A 25627-nucleotide genomic window follows, 5' to 3' on the forward strand; every position below is an offset into this window, starting at 1 on the left:
TCTATATACAAACACTCCAAAATCTGTGACCTTTTATATCAGATTTTTTTTACCTAGCATTATGTTTTTAATATTCATCCATGCTATACAGTATAGCAATACTTCATTCCTTTTCATGGATGCATAAAATTGCATTGTATTTATATTCCAACTATTATTTTATTCATTCATCAGTTGATGTAAGTTTGGGTTGATCCCACCGTTTGGCTGTTATAAATAATATTGAGATGAACATTTGTATAGCATATGTTTTCATTTTTTTATATGTACATACCAAGGAATGGAATTGCTAAGTCATGTGGTAACTCAGTGTTAACTTTTTGAGGAACTGCTAACCTTTTTTTTTTTTTTGAACAAAGTGGCTACACTAGTTTACATTCCTATCATTTGCTATTTTCCTTCTTTTTGATTATGCTATCCTAACATGTATGAAGTAGTATTGCAGTGTGATTTTGAGTTACATTTCCCTAATGACTAAGGACACTGGTCATCTTCTGCTATGCTTTTTGGCCATTTCCCTGTGTGGTATTCCAGAAAAATTTCCTTCACTCTGTACGTCTGAGTATTTTTTCTCTGCAAAATACAATGCTGTAGCAGTCAAAGAAGTATGGTATTCCATTGAACGGAGAGCTCTTTCTTCCTTTTTGCCTTTGAAGATCTTCCATTATAGAGTTCCTGGCCGTACTGCTTGCTTATATTTTTTCTATCCTAACAATGATCTCCTGTGATTCTATTACACAAGTTGGTTTAAAAAAAAAGACGACGACACTGGTAAGGAGAGGAAAAGAGTAACCCCTTCCAGGAGGGCCAGCTTAGTCTTATTCCTAAGTTGAGATGGTTATGTAAGCAGTCTCAGTTGCCTTTTTGTTTTTCTCCTCCAGCCTTTCTAGCCAGTTTCCCAACCAGATAATCTTGTGCCTTTTGTTGGTTCTTCTCCCTGGGCCTTCATTCTACTCTTTGCTTCTTGGATTGGAAAAAAAGTGTGAAGTTTGTAGGCACTTTATATCATTTTTCATGTCTACTTCACAACCTTTAAGATCAATATTACTACTGCTTCCCTTTTATTGCTGAGGAAACTGGCTCACAGAGGTCATAGAATCCATGGCATTTCTCCTGATAAGTGTAATGGTTATCCAGATCTTCTTTCTTCATACTGTTAAATTGTCTCTGGTTTGCTTGAAATGTTTGTGTGGAAAGAGAAACCTAGAAATTTAAGTTAATGCCACATTATAGAAGCCAAGCAGTGAAATCTTTACCCATAATTAGGAGGACTTCGAGTTGGAGAGTTACTCGAATAAAAATGTGTCTACAATTTGGCATGTTATTTTTAGCTTGCTTTAGTCTAGGCATAGAAATAAATTATTGTCCTTGTCCTGGAGGAACTAGGCTATTTGGAGAGGTGGAATCAGATAATTACTTGCATTTGGGAAACTGTGCCACAAAAGTGTATATAAAATTCTTGAGAGCAAAGGAGACAGCTGCAGAGGTCACAGCTCACCTTGAATGCAGTCATCATTTAGTAGTAGTAGTCAACGTTTTTGATATATTTAAATAGTAGATATTTCAGAGTGTGATTTGATTGGACTGTGTTTGGCATAAACTTTTTCCTTTATGTATTAACAAAACAGTTAACATAGTTGTACAACAAAACTACCAATGTAAATAAAAATTGCTTTTCTGTATTAAGACTTTAACTTTTTCTTGACAGATATGCCAAGAGTTTAATAGCACCTGGGCATGGGAGATGGAGAAGAAAGGCTATCTTGAAATGAGTGTTGAATGCAAGTTAGCACTCTTAAAGGTAATAAGTTTATTATTTGTTAAAATTATTTTAATTAAAAAAATCACTTTGACTCCTTCTGGTTGAATTGGGAAGCAACTAGAAAGTAGAAATTTTTATTGTTAGTGGAAAAGGACAATAGAATTTTCATTTATTTATTAATTTTTTGGTGATAAAACTCTTCTTTAAATTACTGTTTTTGGTTGTTTTTCAATACACACTTATATCTAGGTTTAATGATCTCTGCCTGTAAGGATAATGGCAAACAGTTACCCTAGATTAACTTTGTGCATTGTTGGCAGCCTTCAGAATCATAGCCAACAAATATGGTAAACTGTGGTTAATCTTTTACTGGTTTACTAAATCAAAGATTCAGGGAAGAAATCTTATATACACTAATCATATACAAAAATTTTAATAAAAAGTTAGTTCATCCATTTTGGTGCTGGCAGTATGATTTTTTTTTTTTTAAAGAAAATTCTCCAGAGGCAGTTATCAGTAAGACTGCCTTTGGTAAAAATTATGTATGTCTCAAGCTTTCAAAAATAAACAGCCATTTGAAGAATAAAGTTCATCTAAAAGCTTTAAGAGAAAGTCACTGAAAATTTTATACCGTGAACCAATTTGGGAGACTTTAATACAAACACTCAGTGCTTTAGAATGTAACTTAATTTTTGGGTCACTGGTTGTGTTAAACCTATAAATTTATGTAATACTAAAATTGTATGTTAAATTAGAAATTTGTCTTTTAAAATTGCTTATTGTAAAGTAAGTGTACAAAAGAGGAGAGAGGAAAGTAAAAGATGGACAAACATACTCTTTCTCTTCTTATGCCTGAATCAGTTTCTTGGTTGAACATAACACATTTATTGTGATGGAGAAACATTTATGGGGTATTTTAAATCATGTTGTGACTATTTTCCAGTACCTCTGTGAGTGTCAATTTGATGACAATCTCAAATTCAAGAATATTATCAATGAGGAGGATGCCGATACCATGCGTCTCCAGCCAATTGGCCGTGACAAAGATGGCCTCATGTACTGGTACCAGTTGGATCAAGATCACAATGTCAGAATGTACATAGAAGAACAAGATGATCAAGATGGCTCTTCATGGAAATGCATTGTGAGGTATGTTTTATTGGAAATTTTTTTACATTTATTTGCATGTTTCTTACTTTGATCTCTTCTCTACCAGAATATAATCTCTGAGGCTTGGTGATTGTTTTCTATTTATGGGGTTAGGAGTTTGTAGGACCTAGCCTAGTGCCCAGCACAGTACCCATTGGAAGCACTTAATTATTTGTCAAATAAATAAATATGTTTAGCAATGTGGTCCACATCAGGACATATACCTAGTACTTTAGGGAGCTAGAATTCAAAAAATAATGATGCATGGGTAATATACCCAGAGAAAACCATTGTTAGAAAGAAATATAAGAAAAACACAAATATATCTTTTATATATATATATATATATATATATATATATATATATATATATATATATATATCTTTGTACTGTGTTGCATAGCTTGTAGGATCTTAGTTCCCTAACCAGGGATTGAACCCAAGCCCTTGGCAGTGAAAACACAGCATCCGAACCACTGCAGTGTCAGGGAATTCCCAGATAAACATAAATTGATTTTTATTTAGCTATATAGCTTTCTATTAGGCATTATTTGTTTATTCTTCTTAAATTTGTCTGATTCATGTGACACATATTTTCATGTGAAAATATACTACATTTTCAGTTTTTCCTGTGCATACATTTATTTAGTGAGGTCTGAAGAAATCTGAGGAACATTATGCTTTTCTGTCCTAATCCTTTTTGAAAATCTTGATTTCTTATGTTTGTATTGATAAATATATTTGAATGGAAACATTTAATTTAATAAAAAGGTTTGAAATAAAACTTTAAAAAAAATTGATTAGTGACTCTCAGATTGTTATTCAGAATCTTTGTGTCTCCAATTTTCTGTTTTTGCAAATTAATTATTTAGAATTTATTGTATTAATTTCCACAACTTACATTAATTTTAAAAATATGGGATTTATAACTAGAGTAGGGAGAACTAATGGATATATGTCTAGTGGCTTATGAAGACTCTTTTAACTTTAACTCATCTTTGTTTTTGCTTAGATTTTAGCAGATTTTTGTTAGTGGTCATTTATTAATGTTTTTAAGAGAAAATTCTAGAAATTCATGCTATTTGTTTGGGTCATGGAAGCTGAACTTTTATTCCCTAAGAATAAACTTTGAATGAGCTCTTGGGGGATTGTTTTTTAACAATTCTTTCATCATATTATGGTGAGATATATTATTATATATTATGTATGATATATCATCATACATAATATTATATCATATATGATATAATAGCATCATATATTACATAAAATATAAACCATATAATATGGTTTTCCATATAGTTAACTTACTAAATTAAAATAAATAAAGTGGTCCTGAAATAAGATGTACTCACCATCTCCCCCTGTGAGTACATACATTATATAAGGTTCTGTTTGTGATGTTTTACCACCATTCTGCTGCTTTCTTTATTAAAGTTGCATAGTTGTTTGAGACAACTGCTTTGTGGAAGAAAAACTTACGACGGAGAAAAATTATTATGATTATTATTAATCAGTCATATGTGCTTTTAAACAACTGCTAGTATATGATGTTTTAAGTAGATAATACCCCAATGCCTGATGTAAGAGAAAGACCATAGATTTTATAGCTAATAAGTGAATCTAGTTTCCTCTGCTTATCATCTGTAAGAAGATTGCTTAATTACTGTCATCAGTTCTGTTCAGTTCAGTTCAGTCGCTCAATCGTGTCTGACTCTTTGCGACCCCATGAATCGCAGCATGCCAGGCCTCCCTGTCCATACTCTTTCCTAAAATGAGGTTGATAATACTTCCCCAGTAAAGCTGTTCTGAGGACTATAAGATAAGTTATACTAGGGCTGTAATACATGCTCGATAAAAATTTGTTCCTTCTCCTAACCTTTTAAATTACTACATTTTCTTAAAACTTCTAACCCCTAAGATTGAAACTTAGCTACTTCATTAAAGAAATGTTTATCTGCAGGAAGACAAAAGGGCAAATTTGCCAGCCAGCTTTTTCCAAATATGTAGTAATATTTGGGATCATTAATACTACTTTGGGTGTATTGAGTCTCATTTCAGGGAATTAAAGGCAGATTCTAAACAACTGATTGTCGCACTACTGTTCCTTTATTTCATTAAAGTCATAGATTAGAATTGCACGCCTGCTTGTGTAGTAGGCACTGTGCTGAGCCGTGGGGGATGTAGTGGTGAATAGTATAGCTCTGGGATCTCTGGATGATTTTCATGCACCTGTGGAATTCCTTATATTGTAAGCAGTAGCTCTTAGTTGTATTTAATGTGTGTATTTTCTAAGGAAGTATCATAGTTTTGATAAATTCTTGATATGTTCTGTGACATGGCATTTCAGTTAACATACTAGTACTGTTTTGGACAAATGTAATGAGCTTTTTCATTCATATAGGTCTCTCATTTTTGTGAAGGTTGAATGTGAAAAGCATTGTGTTACTATTCTTTGTTGTTTATTCACTAAGTCTGACACTTTTTTGTGACCCCTTGGACTGTAGTCCACTGGGCTCCTCTGTCCATGGAATTTCTCAGGCAAGAATATTAGAGTGGGTTGCTATTTCCTTTTCCAAGGAATCTTCCTGACCCAGAGATCGAACCCGCATCTCCTACATTGGCAGGTGGATTCTTTACCACTGAGCCACTAGGGAAGCCCTATTATTCTTTTCTTTCCTCAAAATTGAGATCTTAGTGGTCACTAAAATGCATTCGATACCCAAAACAATGTAGGGCATCATTCCATTTGTCACATGTAAGATTCTTCCTGGAGTATAGTATTTAGAATTGGATGTCAGACTCTTAAGAAGAATATCAGTATAGTGGAATGTGTTCTTTATGGAAGGAATCACAAAGAAAATGATTTAATAAACTGAAAATACTTGATCTAGCATAAGTATAAGGAGATATAACTATCTGTAAACATTTAAAGAATTGATTTGTGTAAGAGTATTTCTTTCAAGGGCTCAACCTGCTTCAGTGGATATAAATTATGGGGTAGTAGAATGAGTTTATGGAGGTGAGAACATTTGTTTGTTTTATATTGCAGAGAAATAATTGTTGGAAGACTGATAGATGCTATCAAAAAACATTTTCTAAACTTGTAGGTTTCAGTCTTTTCAGAAGATAGAAGAAGGGAAGGTAATTCTGAATTCATTGAATGAGGCCAGCCTTACCAAAACCAGGAAAAGATATTACAAGAAAAAAATTATAGACCAGCATCTCTAAAGAACATAAATACAGAACTTTTCAAAAAATATTAGCAAATCAAATCCAACAATGCATTAAAAAAATATATATATATATAATATGACCAAGTAAGAGTTATCTCAGGTATATAAGACTGGTTCAATATTTGAAAATCAATTTTCACTATCAGCAGGCTAAAGAAGAAAATATCACATGATCATGTCAATACATAACAGAAAAACCATTTGATAGACATCAACACTGTTTGATGATTAGAAGTCTTTAGTGAAAGAGACAGAAATGCCCTTGATTAAAAAAGCGTATTGGAAATTTCCTGGCAATCCAGGGGTTAGGACTCTGCACTTACACTGCTGTGGGCCAAGATTCAATCCCTGTTCAAGAACTAATACCCTGTGTGACTGCTAAAAAAATACTGATTTCCTATGGAGGCAGAAAAACAATGGCACCCCACTCCAGTACTCTTGCCTGGAAAATCCCATGGACAGAGGAGCCTGGTAGGCTGCAGTCCATGGAGTCCCTAAGAGTCGGACACGACTTCACTTTCACTTTCACTTTTCACTTTTATGCATTGGAGAAGGAAATGGCAACCCACTCCAGTGTTCTTGCCTGGAGAATCCCAGGGACGGGGGAGCCTGGTGGGCTAACGTCTATGGGGTCGCACAGAGGCAGACACGACTGAAGTGACTTAGCAGCATGGAGGCAGAAAATAAATCCTACACAAAATTGGAAGGTTTCTAATACTTGACTTTCAACAAAAGTGAAGGATCATCTAAAAGATTTGTTAGTTGAGTGTTTTAAATTATTCTTCTAAAAAGCTACCAAAAACCTACTTGGAGCATCTATTTAATGAAGAGAAACTTGAAGTTTTTCCTACTATGATTAGGAACAAAGCAAGGGCATCTACTCTCTCTATTCCTTTTTAACATCATATTGGAAGTTCTAACTAGTGCAGTAAAAAAAGGAAATAAAAGACATACACATTGGGAACAGAGAAATAAAACTTGTTGTTTGCAAATGACATCATCTTCTTTGTAGAAAATCTGAGAGAATCAACCAAAAAAATCTCCTGGAACTAGTTTATTATTGTAGCAGTGTTGCAGGACAAAAAAATTAATACACAGAGGTCAATCATTTTGATATATACCATCAGCAAATGTATGTTATCTGAAATTAAAAGCATAGTACCATTTACATCAGTGCCCCTAAAGCTGAAATACCTAGGTGTAAATCTAACAAGAGTATGCACAAATCTATATGAGGAAAGAAAAGCTAATGAAAGAAATAAAAAAGGAATCAATAAATGGAGAGATATTCCATTATTCCATGTTCAAATATATAAGAACACTTAATATCGTCATGATATTGGGAGAGTCTGATCTGACTCTGTAGAGTCACTGCTGCTGCTGCTAAGTCGCTTCAGTCGTGTCCGACTCTGTGTGACCCCATAGATGGCAGCCCACCAGGCTCCCCCATCCCTGGGATTCTCAAGGCAAGAACACTGGAGTGGGTTGCCATTTCTTTCTCCAACGCATAAAAGTGAAAAGTGAAAGTGAAGTCGCTCAGTCGTGTTCGACTCTTAGTGACCCCATGGACTGCAGCCTACCAGGCTCTTCCACCCATGGGATTTTCCAGGCAAGAGTACTGGAGTGGGGTGCCATTGCCTTCTCACTGCAGTCCCAATCAAAATTCCAGCAAGTTATTTTGTGGATATCAATATAATTGACTCTCAAATTTATAGGCAAAAGGCCTATAATACACAGTGTTATAAAAGAACAAAGTTGAAGTACTGACCTTACCTGAGTCTGTGTCTTTCTGTAAATGTACCATAATGAAGAATCTAGTATTGGCAAGAGAATAGACAGGTAGATCACTGAGACAGAATAGGGACCATTGAATTAGATGCACACAATTATATCAACTTATGTTTGACCAAGGAGCAAAAGGAATACAGTGGAGAAAAGATAGTCTTTACAAATTATCTTGGAACAACTGGACGTCCACATTCAAAAAGCTGAATCTAGACCCACACCTTTACAACCTTTACAAAAATTAACTCACAGTAAATCACAGACCTACATATAAAATACAAAACTATAAAACTCCCAAGAAGAAAGCATAGAAGAAAATCTAGATGACTTCAGGTTTGTTACAGGTTTTGTTACAGTATCAAAGCTGTAATCCATCAAAGAAAGAATTGATGATGCTGGACTTGATTAAAATTAAAAATTTCTACTCTGTGAAAGACAGTGTCAACATAATGCAAATATAAATCACAGAATGGGAGAAAATTATTTACAAAAGACGTATCTGATAGAGCACTGCTTGCTATTTAAATTGCTATACAAATAACTTTTAAAGTCCAACAATAAGAAAACAAACAACCTGATTTAAAGTGGACCAACGACCTTATCAAATAGATGGCAAATCAGCACAGGAAAATATGCACCCTGCCCAATGTTCAGGCAAATGGAAATTAAGACAACAGTGAGGTATTGCTAGACACCTACTACAGTGCCTAAAATCGAGAACCAGTTTCCCATTCGCCTGCAATGCAGGAGATGTGGGTTCCATCCCTGGGTCGGGAAAATCCCCTGGAGGAGGAAATGGCAGCCCATTTCAGTATGCTTGCCTGGAAAATCCCACGGACAGAGGAGCCTGCGGGGGGCTCTGGTCCATAGGGTCGTAAAAGAGTTGGGCATGACTTAAGGACTAAACAACAAAATCGAGAACAGTGATAACAGCAAATGGTGGTGAGCATATAGAGCAATAGGAACTTAGATTCATTGCTGATGGGAATGCAAAATGACACAGTCAGAAAGATTGTTTGGTGGCTTCTTGAAAAATTAAACATTATCATATGAACCAGCAGTCATCCTCTTTGGCATTTGCCCAAAGAAGTTGAAAGCTATGCCCTTATAAAAACCTGCACAGGAATATTTGTAGCAGCTTACTCAAACTTGCCAAAACCTGAGAACAGCCAAGATGTTCTTCATTAGGTGAATGGATAAGCTACAGTGTATCCAGACAATGGAATATTGTCATCTGAAAAACAAATGTGTTATCAAGCCATGAAAAGACAGAGGAAATTTAAATCGTGTTAATAAGAGAAGGCAATCTGAAATTAACTGTATGATTTCAACTATATGATGTTTTGAAAGGCCTTGTGTAACAATGTTTGTAGCATCTTTGTTCATAATAGTCCTCAAAAATGGATTATTACTTAGCAATAAAAAGAAATGACCTATAATGCGTGCAACTCTGTGGCTTTGTTCTTAAGGAATTATCATGTGTGAGAAGTCAAAAAGTACATGCTGCTGCTGCTGCTGCTGCTAAGTCGCTTTAGTCATGTCCGACTCTGTGCGACCCTATAGACGGCAGCCCACCAGGCTCCCCTGTCCCTGGGATTCTCCAGGCAAGAACACTGGAGTGGGTTGCCATTTCCTTCTCCAATGCATAAAAGTGAAAAGTGAAAGTGAAGTCGCTGAGTCATGTCAGACTCTTAGCGACCCCATGGACTGTGGCCCACCAGGCTCCTCCATCCATGGGATTTTCCAGGCAAGAGTGCTGGAGTGGGGTGCCATTGCCTTATCCCAAAAAAAGGACATACCATTTTATTTAAGTTCTGGAATTAACTCATTTATGCTTACAGTGTTCGAAACTGATTCCGTTTTGCTTTTGGTGGAGCAGAGGAATTGAGTAGGACAGGGTAGGAGGGGTTTGGGGGTGATAGTAATATTCCTTTTCTCGATTGGGCTATGGATTACACAAGTATATGCATTTGTTAGAACTGGTTTGCTGAACACCTAAGATCTATTCATTTCAAAGGATGTAAATTATACCTCATTAAAAATATTTTAAATACTAATAATTATTTCATAATCATTTTCAAAAAGCTGTTTCCTAAATAGTGTACAGAGTTTTCATGTACACATAATTAGGAAATCTGTCAAGGCATTTCTATAATTAATATAGCACAGAGTTTGAAAATATGGTTTCTGAAGTCAGACTTTCTATAATTCAGTTCTGCCTTTAATATATACTAATTAACTCTGATCATAGATCATTGTATCTTTCTGCATGTTCTCACTTTCTTAGTCTAAAAAATGGGGGTAACAATAGTACTTATTTAATCAGATTATATTAGAATTACATGAACTAATTCATGTCATGATTTTGGAGTAATGCCTGGAGCATAGTAATCACTCACTAATGTTAACTTATGTTATTAATATACTCCTGTCAATATCATTCATTAATATCTTCTTTCAGTTTTTTGACCCCCTTAGATACTGTTGTACTCAGTTTTCTTCCTTTTTATCTGCTCAGTGATATGAAATTATATGAGAAAAGTGGAATATTATTGGTGAATAGTGGAATCGTATATTACAGACATCTGCTAAAGATTTGCTGTGTCACTGTCCTGGGCTCTTAAAGGGAAAAGACTTAATGCCATTCCTGAGCTTTCCATATTGTTGGGGAAAGATACAGGGAAATAGGAAATGATAATGTAGTGTCGTAAATGTGATCTGTGATGGAGATTACTCTCCAGTGTGCTATGGAGGATCAAGGTATCTAACCCATACTTGGCAGAAGACGATGCCTGTGCTTGGCTTTGTTTTTTTGTCTGTGTGTTTTTTTTTTAGTTGAATTGTGCTACCAGATCAGTTGCTTCTGAACAGTTGCTTTTGTGTATCCCTACCAATTCTAATTCTGAACATCCCTTAAGAAAAGTTTCACTCAAGTCTAGGTTAACAGATAGTTAACGTAGATAGTTAGGTTATCTGTAGGTATAGATAGTTCAGAATCTGTCAAAATCAGTCTGCCCAAAACTTGAGCTTCCAACCTTTCCACTTGGGTATGTTTCTCCTATCACAGTTAATAGCATCCATGTTTGCTTGGATTCAAAACTTGGGAGGCACATTTTCTTTCTCTCTCACTTCACATATATTCTATCAGCAAATCTAATCAGCTCTCTATGCAAAATTATCCAGTGTTTACATGTTCCTTTTTCCTTACATGCATCTCCAAGCCACCATCACTTAAAGAAAAATACAATTCAGTGATTTTTAGTATATTTGCGAAGTTATGTGACTATCATTATGATCTAACTCCAGGGCATTTTCCTCCCCACAAAGGATCCCTACACCATGTAGATTGGCAGTTTCTCACCATTCTCCCTTTCCCCAGCCTGTGGCAGCTGCCAGCCTACTTTCTGTTTCCCTAAATTGCCTATTCCAGACATTTTATATACATAGAATCATACCATACGTGGCCTTCATGTCTGGTTTCTTTGAGATAGCATATTTCAAGGTTCATCTATGAAGAATCAGTACTACATTCCTTTTTATAGCTAAATAATATTCCGTTCCATGAGTGTACCACATTATTTTTCCATTCTCTGCTTGTCTTTGAAGCTGTAATCTTTAATTTTGTATTGGGGTATAGCCAATTAACAATGCTGTGGTAGTCTCCGTTGCACATCTATCTGCCTGTCTTTGAAAGAATAATTGGAGTTAGTCCAAAACACACTTTGGACTGAAGAGAACAGAAGTGTAAATAACCTGAGATCATAAGAGAGTATGATTTAACATGTCTGAGTGAAGAAATGTTTTAAAGAAAATAAAGCAATAGAGGGGAAAGGGCAAAACAACTGAATTGTTAGAATCCACAGACTCCTTTATAAGGTCCTGTAGAGGACCACTGGATGGCTTCACATGTAGATTTTACCAAACCATTTTTTGTTTGTTTGTTCTGTTTTAATTAATTTTTAACAGAGTATAGTTGTTTTATAATGCTGTGTTAGTTTCTTGTATACAGCAGTGAGCCAGTTATGAATTCCACCAAACAGCAATGTTAACACCTATGCTTCTGAAACTGTTGCAGAAAATTGCAGAGGAAGGAACATTTCCAAACTCATTCTGTGAGGCCAATATCATCCTGATACAAAAACCAGACACAGGTATCATTAAAAAAAAGGCCAATATCACAGACCAGGATCATTGATGAATGTTGAGAAATCCTCAACAAAATACTAGCAAACTGAGTGCAACAAATTAAAAGTCTTAACTACCCGTGGTTAAGACTCCACACTTCTACTTCAGGGAGCATGGGTTCAGTCCCTGGTCAAGGAACTAAGGTCTCGTATGCCTCATGGCACAGTCAAAACAAACAAGTAAATAAACATTTTGAGGATCCTACACCATGATCAACTGGGACTTATTCCAGGGATGCAAGTGTTCTTCAGTATATGTAAATCAGTCAACCAACATGATACATGAACCACATTAACAAATTAAAGAATAAAAGCCATATGGTCATCTTAATAGATACAGAATGCTTTTGATAAAATTCAATGTCCATTTATGATAAAAAAACACTCTAGAAAGTGGACATAGAAGGAACATTTTAACATCAGAAAGGCCACGCGTGACAAACCCACAGCTAGCATCATACTTATTGGTGAAAAGCTGAAAGCGTTTCCTCTAAGATCAAGAAGGAGACAACGATGACCACTCTCGCCACTTTTATTCAACACAGTTCTGGAAATCCTTACCACAGCAACCAGAGAGGAAAAATGAATGAATCCAGATTGACAGTGAAGAAATTAAACTGCCACACTGTTTGTAAATTATGTGATGCTATTCATAAAATCCTGAAAATGCTATCAGAAAACTACTAGAGTTCAACAGTGAATTTAGAAAAGTTGCAGAACACAAAATTAATATACATAAATCCGTTGGGGTATATATACACAATGGAATGCTACTCAGCCATAAAAAGAAGGAAATTTTCCATTTGCAGCAGCATGGGTGGACTTGAAGGGCATTATGCAAAGTGAAGTCAGAGGAAGGACAAATACTCAATTATATCACTTATATGTGGAATCTAAAAATTACAACAAACTAGTGAGTAAAGGGAAAAAGAGGCAGACTAGCAGATATGGAGAGCAAACTAGTGGTTACCAGTGGTAAGGGGAGGTACAAACTATTGGGTGTAAGATAGGCTGAAAATGTGTTGTAAAACATGGAGAGTAAAACCAGTATTTTGTAATAACTGTAAATGGAAGGTAACACTTTAAAATTACATTAAAAATAAAAAAGTTCTGTAAAAAGTGGTAAGAAATTGGATATAATTTTAATCTATATATATTAAAATTTCCTCCATTCCAATTTAGGACTTTTAAAAATTATTTAACATACTAAATCTAATTGTAAGATTGAAACAGGAGAAATCCAGATGGGTAGTTTTCTGTTTTTATAAGATAATGGCTTTATTAGGTTTGCATTTGAATGTAGTAGACAGGTTAAAAGCCTTTAGGAGAGTTCTTTAATCAACTTTTCTGTAAGATTTTTTTGTTGCTTAGAGTACTGAAAGTAATTGACTTGGATTTTCTAGCAAGTATTGGCATGCTTCTAATGTTCACAGCTTTTAAAAGAAGGTATAGTGAAATACTTCAATATATTTTTCAGTTTCCAGCATGACCTCAGAAAATAACAAATGGATTGGGGCACTTATACATGTGAAATTCTCATTGAAATATGATGATAATAACATTAAGTGGATAGAGGCTTAGGTTAGAAGCAGGTTGGGCTAATGAAGTTCAAAAATAGAAACTATTTTTGTTTTTTGTAAAGTGGGTATAGTACCACACAATCTCGAAACAGCATCTGACGTGACCTACTACTATTAGATAATTAAAAGTCTAAAACTGTTCATTTTATTGTGTATGCTAATGTGATAGTTATACTATGTATAAACATATAGTCATTGCCATGCACAATATTTATAATGTATATAACCCTGTGTGTTCTTTCTCATAGACAATGGCAAAATGATTGTCCTTTTAATTTCTGAAAGATGTCTGTCACTGGTGATTTTTTACTTTCTTTGGAAACCAATTTAATAATACTTAAGAGAATCCAGTCTTATATAGATAAGGAAACTCAGGTCTGATGAAAATATATGACCTGTCCAGGGGTACATAGCCATTTGGTTTAGGAACAGGGATTCTATTTATTCATTAAATATTTTTTAGAGCCTACTTCATAAGAGAGTCTCCACTTTCAAGCAGTAGTGTTTAGCTAGAATGGTGGTGGAATTGGGGATAGAGGACATATGTGGCATGACAGATAGAACAGATAATTTCATCTTGATACTAACTACATAGAATTAAGAGGTGCGTGCACAGTCCTTTGATGACACAGATGGGGAGATCATGGTGCTGATTCATTAACTTAGTGGCAGATCTAGAACTATATTTCCCAAGTCTGAGTCCAAGGTTTCCTTTTTATTTCTGCTGTTACACACTGTTTTTCTGAGCAAGAAAAAATTTAAATTATTATTGTTATAAATAATTATTTATGATTAAATTATTGTTTTACTGTTAATTGTATGTGGCATTAAAATTGACCATATTATATATACCTCTGGATTTGGTAGTAAAAATAGATAATTTGTAGATTGGTATCTTATTTATTGGGGATTTTCTTATATTTTTATTCAAACTGAATTTACTCTGGTTTTGTACTCCTGAGAGATTGCATCATATTTAAAAAAATTATCAAACTTTGGTTTTTGTTTAATTTGTTCCTACTGTTCTTTTTAACCAAAAAGATTTGAATCGCCATTCTAATAAAAACATAGTCTAAGATTCCTCGTTGGTGAACAGTTTATTTTAATATGCATTCATTCCTAATACTTAATTTTAAAATGTAAGGTTCATTAGGGTTAGCTGTACTAGTGTTTTGGATGTTCTTAATATGTTTTTCTTTTTTAAATGTTAATTTCTAATAGGTGTTATTCTGAAATCATTTTAGAACTGAAGAAAGATTTTTTTAAAAATTTATTGAAGTATAGTTGATTTACAGTGTTGTGTTAATTTCTTCTGTACAGCGAGGTAACTTATCCATATGAATATTCTTATATTCATATTCTTTTCTATTATGCTTTATCATAGGGTATTAAATATAGTTCCTGTGCTACGTAGTAGGACTTTGTTGTTTATCCATCCTTTATAAATTAGTTTGCATCTGCTAATCTCAGACTCCCATTTTTCCCCACCCTTATTGGCAACCACAAAGCTTAGAACAGGAGAAAGATTTTTATGCTGCCTTCTGTTTTTCCATTTTTTTTAGAAATCGAAACGAGTTGGCTGAGACTCTTGCACTCCTGAAAGCACAAATTGATCCTGTTCTGTTGAAGAACTCTAGCCAACAGGACAGCTCTTCCCGGGAAAGTCCCAGCTTAGAAGAAGAGGAGACTAAAAAGGAGGAAGAAACAACTAAACAAGGTTTTTTTTTGTGTGTTTTGTTTTTCTTTGTTTTGTAATTTCTTCTCTTTTCCACTCTTCTTCCCACCTACATCAATTGAATTTCCCTCAATTTGAAGAGTTTTAACTCTTCTTATTAAAGGAAGTAGATTTTTCTATCATTTAATGAAAAAGAGGCAAAAAACTATTGAGTACTTTGGTCTTTTATACTGGGCATTTAAAAAATTCTCATTAAAGTGTTCCAGCCATCAAGACATGATATCTTTTACTAATTTAAGAATACAGAGGATATTAATGAACTTTAAAAAAATTATTGTGGTAAAATATATATAACATAAAATTTTATCATTTTAACCATTTTTAAGTATACAGTTCAGCGGCATTAAGTTCATTTGTATTGTTGTGCATCTGTCTCCTCCATTCATCTCCAGGCTCATATCCTCCAACTGAAACTCTGTACCCATTAAACACTAACTACCCTTTTCCCCCACCCCTTAGCCACAGGCATCCATCATTCCACTTTCTGACTATGAATTTGACTAACTCTAGGAACCTCACTTCAAAGAAGTCATGCAATATTTGTCCGTTTGTAATTGCCTTATTTCACTGAGCTTAATGTCTTCAGTATTCCTCCATATTATAACGTAGCAGAATTTTTATTTTTTAATGCTGATATTCTCTTGTATGTGTCTACCACATTTTATCTATTCATCTGTCATTGGACACTTAGGTTTCTTCTACCTTTTGTCTGTTATAATTAATGTTGTTATGAAAGTGGGTGTGCAAATATCTGCTTGCGCTTCTTTTGGGTATATCCCTGGAGTAGAATTTTTGGATCAGATGATAGTTCTGTTTTTAATTTTTTGAGGATTTGCCGTATCATTTTCTACAGCTGCTGCATGTTCCTATCAGTTCTGCATAAGGATTCCAATTTTTTCACATCCTACATATCACTTGTTATTTTTTAAAAAATAATAGACATTCTAATGATGTGAAGTGGTATTTATGGTTTTTGATTTACATTTTCAAAATGACCAATGGTGTTGAAGACATTTTCATGTTCTTATTAGTATGTGTTGTTTGGGAAAATATTTTAAGTCCTTTTTTAAGTAAGCCAATTTTTAAATCATTTTTATGTGTGTGTGGTGTGGATTGGTTTTCTTTTTTTGTTTTGGGTCACCGTTAGCAAATTCCTAAGTCTATGATAACTATAGTTATTAAGCTTGATTTCCTGATTGACTTTTTTAATACAGTTAACTGAGGAGATTAAATCTTAACCTTTTCAGAAGATCAGAAGCAAGTCCTAACTTTTCTAGAAGCAGAGAAACCAATTGAAGTTTTGTCTGATGTCGTTTGGTGAATACTTTTCCTTGATAACATGCCTTTTAATGACAGGGTACAGAATTTGCTCTCTTTATCGTCCTTTCTTCCTCTAGTTTTAGTTTTCCTTTACTGTTTAGATTAGAACCTGAAAATAATATGTTCTTACCTTGTTTGCTGCTTTGAGGAAACTAATCATAAAGTCATCCCCTAGCTGCAAGGATTGCATAAAACCAAGTAAATTTGCATTTTAATGTAGGGTATAATGTTTGTACATACCAATATTTCTTTTAGCAAAAATCCTGATTATTTTCCTTTTACTAGTGATTATATGATTTCAAATATCTTTGGTGGTTTTAACCATGAGCTGTATTTCTCATTTGGCAAATTCTTTTCTATATCCTAAAATTCAGTTTGTGACCTATATCAGTAAAACTTAATAATTTTTAAAGTAGTCTAAACCCACTTTTGAATTTTCAGATTTTTTAAAATTGAAGTATAATTGACATACAATTTTAGATTTGTTCCAGGCGTACAACATGATTTGACATTTGTATTTGCTGTGAAATGATCACCTTCTTTAGAAAGCAAAGAAGAAAGGAAGAAGAAAAGAAAACCCTTTCATGGTTAGAGAAACTGTTGACATTTTCTTTTCTGATTAAATTTGTTATGATTAGAATCAACAGGTGAAAATTTAAGTTGTCATTCATAATTTTTGGAAAGTGTCAGTGGCATGGTTTTTGACTGTCTACAGATTCCCCTATAATAGGAACATATTGATAACAAAAGTAAAAAACTGTAGTATCTGAAACTAAGATCTTAACAGAACTTGGGTACTCTGGGTGGTATGGCTTCTCAAACCTCTCCAGCTGAAGATCCCTTCCAGAACTAAACTCCACACAGAGCTCATGCAGTCTGCTGGGAATAGGATCTAAATTAAATAGAATAGGAACAGTAGAGACAAGTTTAAAAAAAAAATTCAAATGAAAGTATAGGAGAGGTCTAGAGTTGTATAATCTCATAAAGTAAATTAGTTTAATTTTTAATATGAAAAATGCAGAGCTTGAAAGCAGTAAAATTAGAAAAACTATCTACTTGACATAAAAATGAGTAACTAAAAAAGATCAAGACCAAATCCCATAGAATTATAATAATGAAAGAAAATAAGAAGCACATTAACATCATGGCAGAAATGAAAACTTAACCAAAAGACATTCTCACTAAACATATGAAAACACTAAATGAATAGGTGGCAGAGCTAACGATTTTTTAAAAAATCTGTAAATAATATCTGAGTCAACAAACACAAGAATTAGTGCCCTTAAATAACAGCAGATGACCCATGCGTGAGGGGAATAGAGCCAGAGACCAGAGGCCGAACTTAGGATCTGACAAGATGGCCGGGCTGCCCCACAGGATTATTAAGGAAACCCAGCGTTTGCCGGCAGAACCAGTTCCCGGCATTAAAGCAAAACCAGATGGGAGCAACGCCCGTTATTTTCATGTGGTCATTGCCAGCCCTCAGGATTCCCACTTTGAGGGAGGAGTTTTGAAGCTTGAACTATTCCTTCCAGAAGAATACCCAATGGCAGCCCTTAAAGTACATTTCATGACCAAAATTTATCATCCTAATGTAGACAAGTTGGAAAGAATATGTTTAGATATTTTGAAAGATAAGTGGTCCCCAGCACTGCAGATTCACACAGTTCTGCTATCGATCTAGGCTTTGTTAAGTGCTCCCATTCCAGATGATCCATTAGCAAATGATGTAGCAGAGCAGTGGAAGACCAATGAAGCCCAAGCCCTAGAAACGGCTAGAGCATGGACTGGCTATATGCCATGAATAATAATTTAAATTGATTCGATTGTCAAGTGTGTATCACTTCTGTTCTGCCAAGACTTCTTCCTTTTTTGTTTGCATTTAATGGACACAGTCTTAGAAACTACAGAATGAAAACCCAGGCATCTTCAAACCTTTACTGATTAAATGCACATTAACAAATCTATGTCTTGTCCTGATTCACTGTTGTAAAGCATGAGCAGAGGCCAGAAGTATCGTCTAGAATGTTGCAAAACATTTGAAAGCAGTGGCCTCTCTCTGCTTTTATTCATTTCCCCATCATGGTTTAAGTATAAAGCACTGTGGGTGAAGGTAGTTGTCAAGGTTAGCTGCAGGTGTGTGGGTGTTTTTTGCATTTTATTTTATTTTTTTGGTGGGGGGGGTGGAACGTAATTTGATTTTAATTTTATGGGCTACTTTCCCCTTTTTTATGGTGATCTAAGTGCGTTGGTTAAAAACAGCTAACCATTTCTTTAGAATATGCTCTCTAGCCAAGTCTAACTTTATTTAGATGCTGTAGATGGACAAGCTTGATTGTTTGAACCAAACAGACATTAAACAGACATCACAGCCCTCACTAATAACATTGTGACCTTGCTGTCAAGTGTAGAATCTTCCCTTCAAGAAAAAGCTTATGACCATTTTGTATGGCTTGTCTGAAAATTTCTGTAAGTCTTAAGTTTTAGTACAATATTTTTTGTTATTCTGAAAAAAAAACAGCAGGTGGAATGTTGTGTGTTTTTAAAAACAAAAACAAAAGCAAGTCGACGAAGATTTGAGAAAAAGAGATAAAGATTTGAAGATACGCAATAAAAATCCTACAGAGGTCCATAGAAAAGAAAACCAAAGCAAGGAAACAGACAAAAATGCTAAAGACTATGCTTAACATAACTTCTTTTTAAAAATTTCTTTATTTTTAATTGAAAGTTAATTGCTTTACAGTATTGCATTGATTTCTACCAAATACCAAACATTCTTTCTACCAGACATCAATATCAGACTACCATGAATCAACCATAGGTTTACCCATGTCCCTTCCCATAACTTCTTGAAATAAAAAAGAATGTAAGACTACGTATTTTAAAGACATTAAAGACCTTGGAAAATCAACCCAGAAAAACCAGCATCAAGACATATTCTAGTAAAACCCTTCAGCTTTGAAGAAAGTACTTTGGCCATCTTGACAGAAAGACCAGGTGACTTATAGAGAAAATATCAGACTGCCATCACTATATTTGAAAGCAATGCCTTATGCCAGAAGAAAATGCCATAACATATGTAAGGGAAAAAATGTGAACCAGGGATTTTATGTCTAGCCAAAATGACTTATAGATAGAGACTGCATGTAAATTGCTATCAATATCTAAGATCTATTTTCTATGACTCTTTTTATAGGAATCTTCTAGTGAATGAGCTTCAGATAGCCAAAAAGACTAGTGGGTGATATGGTAATAAATATAAATATATTCATTTGTATGGCTTTATACACACACACACACACACACACACACACACACACACACACATTTCCTACCTGTGTTCATGAGAGGAATCTGAGAACAGTGATAACCCAGTAAGAGTGAGCACTCTTGGCCTCTAGATTTTTATTTCAAAATACGATTTTCTACTAAAAGGAACTAGTGCCCCATAGAGACAGTTGCTTTAGGGGATGGGCAAGAAAAATGCAAGATAAGCTAGAATATTTTAGAATGCCAGAAATTAAGGATGTACTCAGAAAATAATTTGGGCATCTCAGTAGGACCCAGTGCTGACTGGAAGGAGTGGTGAAAGCAGAACTGTTCTAGCCACAGATTTATGCAGCAATAGATTTTAAATCTATGACTTCACATTTCTGTAAGTTCATGATTGAGTAAATAAATACATGGAGAAGGGATCACTTTTCCCTGCAGGTGACTATCAATTCCTTCTACGTGTCAGGGACTATACGTTCCTGCAGTGTGGAATGAATGAGAGAAATAGAAATTTACCATTAGGGAAATAGTACAGTAGTGAGTGTCACAGGTGAGATCTGACAGACATTAAAATGAGTGGGTGCAAATTTGTGGAGAAATAGTATATTAGCATAATCTCCAAGTGTCTTTCCTGTGACATTTACCTATTACAAAGAGGGAAATGGTTAACTTTACAGTGGAATCACCAGCTGACACCACCTTAACCAAATGATCAAGGTATTTACATCATCATATACCCTCTGGTATAATGCATAGCATCTCTTTTGTGGAATTTTCATCAAAAATGTATATCTTAATCTAATCTTGAGAAAACATCAGACGAGACCAGATTGAGAGGTATTCTGCAAAATAACTGTCAAGGTCAGGAAAGAATGAGGAATGGTCACAGATTGGAGGAGACTAAAGAAATCCAAGAACAAAATGAGACATGTATCCTCAAAACAGAACAGACCTGGCAGGGGATGGGGGGATCTGGCGAAATTTAATCAAATCTGTTTAATAGTGTTTTACTAATGTTAATTTCCCAGTTTTGAGACGTGTGCTATGAGGGCAAAGTTGTTAACTTATGAGAAACAAAGTGATGGTGTTTTTGAACTATTTTTGTAAGATACCTGTATGTCTAAAACTATTTCATAATAAAGATGTGAAAAAGAATGTTGGGTGAGCATTAATTTAGAGTTTGGGAAGATTACCTGGAGAAGGGAACAGCTACTTACTCCAGTATTCTCGCCTGGAGAATTCCATGGACTGTATAGTCCATGGGGTTGGAAAGAGTGGGACACCACTGAGCAACTTTCACTTCACTACATGTAACTAAATCTAAATGACAGATAGAGCAAAGAACATATAGTCTTTAATAACTTTGTGTTTTATATAAGACAAAACAAATGGAGAAAGAATGGGAAGAGTACATACAAAAACTTGTGGACTTTCCATTAAATTACTTTGGTGTGGTGTTGGTGTTCTGAAAAGATGCATAATATGTGTGAAATGTAATTGATATTCTAATTGTATCATTTGTGATATTCTTGAAAACCAAGATTCTCAGTGTGGGTAAAAAGAAATAAGATGTAAGAAAGTTAAGGAAATATTGTTATGAAACTCAAGGATTATTTTTATTATTTTCTAGCTCTGTCTACTGAACAGACCTAGAAACAATGGCCAACCCAGTAGTAGTGAGCATCCTTAGCAACCAGATTCTGCTCTTGAAGTACAATTTCCCATTAAAGTAAATCAAGGCTTCTTGGAAAAGTGGCTTATTCCAGTTCTTGGGTATAGTGAACCAAGAAACGTCATGTCATTCCAAGTAGTAAGGACTCTTACCAAAGTCACACCAAAAAAACCTCAAGAACCAACTTAAAGAGGTTTCCACTGGCTAAGATGGGATAAGCATCATAAGGATAATAGCTATAGTGGATTGAAACACATTGAAGAATATATCTTTTATATATCTATATATATATAACACTTGATTTATTTTTGCCTGTACTGGGTCTTTGTTGCTGCGCGGGCATTCTTTACTTGCAGAGAGTAGGGAGCTACTCTCAAGTTGCAGTGCGCAGGCTTTTCATTGTAGTGGCTTCTCTTCAGAGCATGGGCTCAATACTTGTGATGCACAGGCTTAGTTGCTCTGCAGTATATGGGATCTTCCTGGACCAGGAATCAAACCTGTGCCTCCTACAGTGGCAGTCAAAGGGACTCATTACCACTGAGCCACCAGGGAAGCCCCATTGAATAAGTCTTAAATCTTGATACAAATTTCATCATGATACTAATAGAAACATTTGAAGCATACCAGTGGGGACCAAATTACTAATTTGAAAACTGTTAAGCAGAAAGAATTGAGCTTTCATCCTGCCTTTTCAGTATGAACTATACCACCATAAAACAAAATAATACATTAGCAAAGCTTATTTTTATATAATTTATAATAATTGATAAAAGATTGACAGAATGGGAATATCATCACTTTGCATTCCCTAATAAGGAAAGGTTTTATTTATTGAGCAGTAACATCTCTTAAAGCTCAACATTCAGAAAACGAAGACATGGCATCCAGTCCCATCATTTCATGAGAAATAGATGGGGAAACAGTGGAAACAGTGTTAGACTTTATTTTTTTGGGCTCCAAAATCACTGCAGATGGTGACTGCAGCCATGAAATTAAAAGACGCTTACTCCTTGGAAGGAAAGTTATGACCAACCTAGATAGCATATTCAAAAGCAGAGATATTACTTTGCCGACTAAGGTCCGTCTAGTCAAGGCTATGGTTTTTCCTGTGGTCGTGTATGGATGTGAGATTTGGACTGTGAAGAAGGCTGAGCGCCGAAGAATTGATGCTTTTGAACTGTGGTGTTGGAGAAGACTCTTGAGAGTCCCTTGGACTGCAAGGAGATCCAACCAGTCCATTCTGAAGATCAGCCCTGGAGTTTCTCTGGAGGGAATGATGCTAAAGCTGAAACTCCAGTACTTTGGCCACCTCATGCGAAGAGTTGACTCATTGGAAAAGACTCTGGGATGGGATGGAAAAGATGCTGGGAGGGATTGGGGGCAGGAGGAGAAGGGGACGACCGAGGATGAGATGGCTGGATGGCATCACTGACTCGATGGACGTGAGTCTGAGTGAACTCCAGGAATTGGTGATGGTCAGGGAGGCCTGGCGTGTTGCAGTTCATGGGGTTGCAAAGAGTTGGACACAACTGAGCTACTGAACTGAACTGAAAAGGATGATTAAACAGTAATGTCTCTTGATAAACAACATATCACCACCAAAGCACTTTTACCACAGAAATTCTGTGGTATTCTGTGGTAAACATGAATCTGCTGAAGGCTGTAGATTAAAGTGGTGATTTACAGGAGAAAAAGAACAAAGGCATCTGGGAATGCACTCAGTAAAATCCAGATATTGCAGATTTGTATCACCATCAAATTGCTTGATTTGGTGACCCAAATAAATTGCAAAAAAAAAAAAAAAAGAAGGATGAAAGAGCAAGAGTAGATTAAAGAGACCTAAAAAAGGAAATAATAAACAGGTAAAACTAAACTATAAATCAAAATAAGGAAGTGATTAACTCAATATAATATAAAACTTGAGGTAATAGTTATTATTGTTAGAGAGGGTATTACTGTTGGGCAAAGGCTTGAGTGTGACTCTTGGGATGCTAACAGGGTTCTATTTCCTGTTTGCCTTCCAGTAATTTATTACATGGGTCATTTGTTTTCTCTGGCTTTATTTTGTTATACTTAATTATAAAAAATTTCTTGATGTATTTGTCAGATATCTACCATGTAATTTTTAAATAAGTTACAGAAGGATTGGCACCAATTTATATCTCTTTAACATGGGATAAAATGATAGTTCCCTGGTGGCTCAGACAGTAACAAATATGCCTGCAATGCAGGAGACCTGGGTTCGATCTCTGGATCAGGAAAATCCCCAGGAGAAGGGAAGAGCAACCCATTCCAGAATTCTTGCCTGGAGAATTCCATGGACAGAGGAGCCTGGCGGGCTGCAGTCCATGGGGTCACAAAGAGTTAGACATGACTGAGTGACTGACACAGAAGTGTGAGGATAGCTCCTACTTGTCCATTTGATGCATAGTAGTAATATATCAAATGATAATTTCAATATTTTGAGCCCAGGAAACTACTACAGTTCATCAGTGAATACACAGAAATCTGTTGCATTTCTGTACACTAACAAGATCAGAAAGAGAAATGAAGGAAAGAATCTCCTTTACCATTGGATCAAAAAGAAAAAAATACTTTATTCCTTAGGTAGAAATAAATCTACCTAAGAAGGCAAAAGACCTGTACTCTGAAAACTATAAGACGATGACAGTAATCAAAGATGCCACAAACAGATGGAAGGATATATTACACTGTGTTCTTGGACTGGAAGAACTGATTCTGTCAAAATGACTATACCCAAAATAACTATACTGCCCAAGGCAATCTCGCTGTCAAATTACCAATGGCATTTTTAACAACTAGAACAAAAAAATTTTTTTTAATTTGTCTGGAAACATAAAACACCTCAAATAGACAAAGCAGTCTTTGCCTAATGGATCTGGGGATATCAAGCTCCCTGATGTCAGACTATCCTATAAAGCTGCAGTCAGAAAAGTATTGTAGTCCTGGCACAAAAACAAAAATATAGATCAAAGGGACAGGATAGAAAACCCAGAGATAATCCCACGTACCTGTGGCCAATTAATCTACAAAAGAGGAGGCAAGAATAGACAATGGTGAAAAGACAGTGTCTTCAATGAGTAGTGCTGGAAAAACTGAACAACTATGTGAAAAAGAATGAAATTAGAACACTCCCTAACACCATACAGGAAAATAAAATCAAGATGCATTAAAGAACTAAATGTAAGACCAGATAATATAGAACTCTTAGGGGAAAAAAAATAGGTAGGACACTTTTTGACATAAATCACAGGATTATTGGATCCACCTCCTAGAGTAATTCCAATCCAAAGAGAGGCAATGCCAAAGAATGGTCAAACTACCGCACAATTTCACTCATCTCACACGCTAGTAAAGTAATGCTCAAAATTCTCCAAGCCAGGCTTCAGCAGTACGTGAACCATGAACTTCCAGATGTTCAAGCTGGATTTAGAAAAGGCAGAGGAACCAGAGATCAAATTGCCAACATCCACTGGATCATGGAAAAAGCAAGAGAGTTCCAGAAAAACATCTATTTCTGCTTGATTGACTATGCCAAAGCCTTTGACAGTGTGGATCACAGTAAACTGTGGAAAATTCTGAAAGAGATGGGAATACCAGATGACCTGACCTGCCCCTTGAGAAATCTGTATGCAGGTCAGGAAGCAACAGTTAGAACTGGACATGGAACAACAGACTGGTTCCAAACAGGAAAAGGAGTATGTCAAGGCTGTATATTGTCACCCTGCTTATCTAACTTATATGCAGAGTACATCATGAGAAACACTGGGCTGGAAGAAGCACAAGCTGGAATCAAGATTGCCAGGAGAAGTATCAATAACCTCAGATATGCAAATGACACCACTCTTATGGCAGAAAGTGAAAAGGAACTAAAAAGCCTTTTGATGAAAGTGAAAGAGGAGAGGGAAAA

General features: G+C 35.3%; 1 protein-coding gene and 1 pseudogene across 1 annotated transcript in view; both read left to right on the forward strand.

Annotated features, from left to right (window-relative positions):
- Window positions 1–25627, forward strand: part of RSF1 (remodeling and spacing factor 1) — a 154065-nt gene that overhangs the window by 80788 nt on the left and 47650 nt on the right. Inside the window, exons 3-5 of the mRNA XM_018042953.1 lie at window positions 1709–1801; window positions 2706–2911; window positions 15259–15413. Coding sequence (XP_017898442.1) covers window positions 1709–1801; window positions 2706–2911; window positions 15259–15413 — 454 coding nt within the window. The remainder of the gene's footprint in view (window positions 1–1708; window positions 1802–2705; window positions 2912–15258; window positions 15414–25627) is intronic.
- On the forward strand, window positions 17259–19093 carry LOC102179547 (annotated as a pseudogene).

This window comes from Capra hircus, chromosome 29 (genome assembly GCF_001704415.2).
Source record: "Capra hircus breed San Clemente chromosome 29, ASM170441v1, whole genome shotgun sequence".
Classification (NCBI taxonomy): Eukaryota; Metazoa; Chordata; class Mammalia; order Artiodactyla; family Bovidae; genus Capra; species Capra hircus.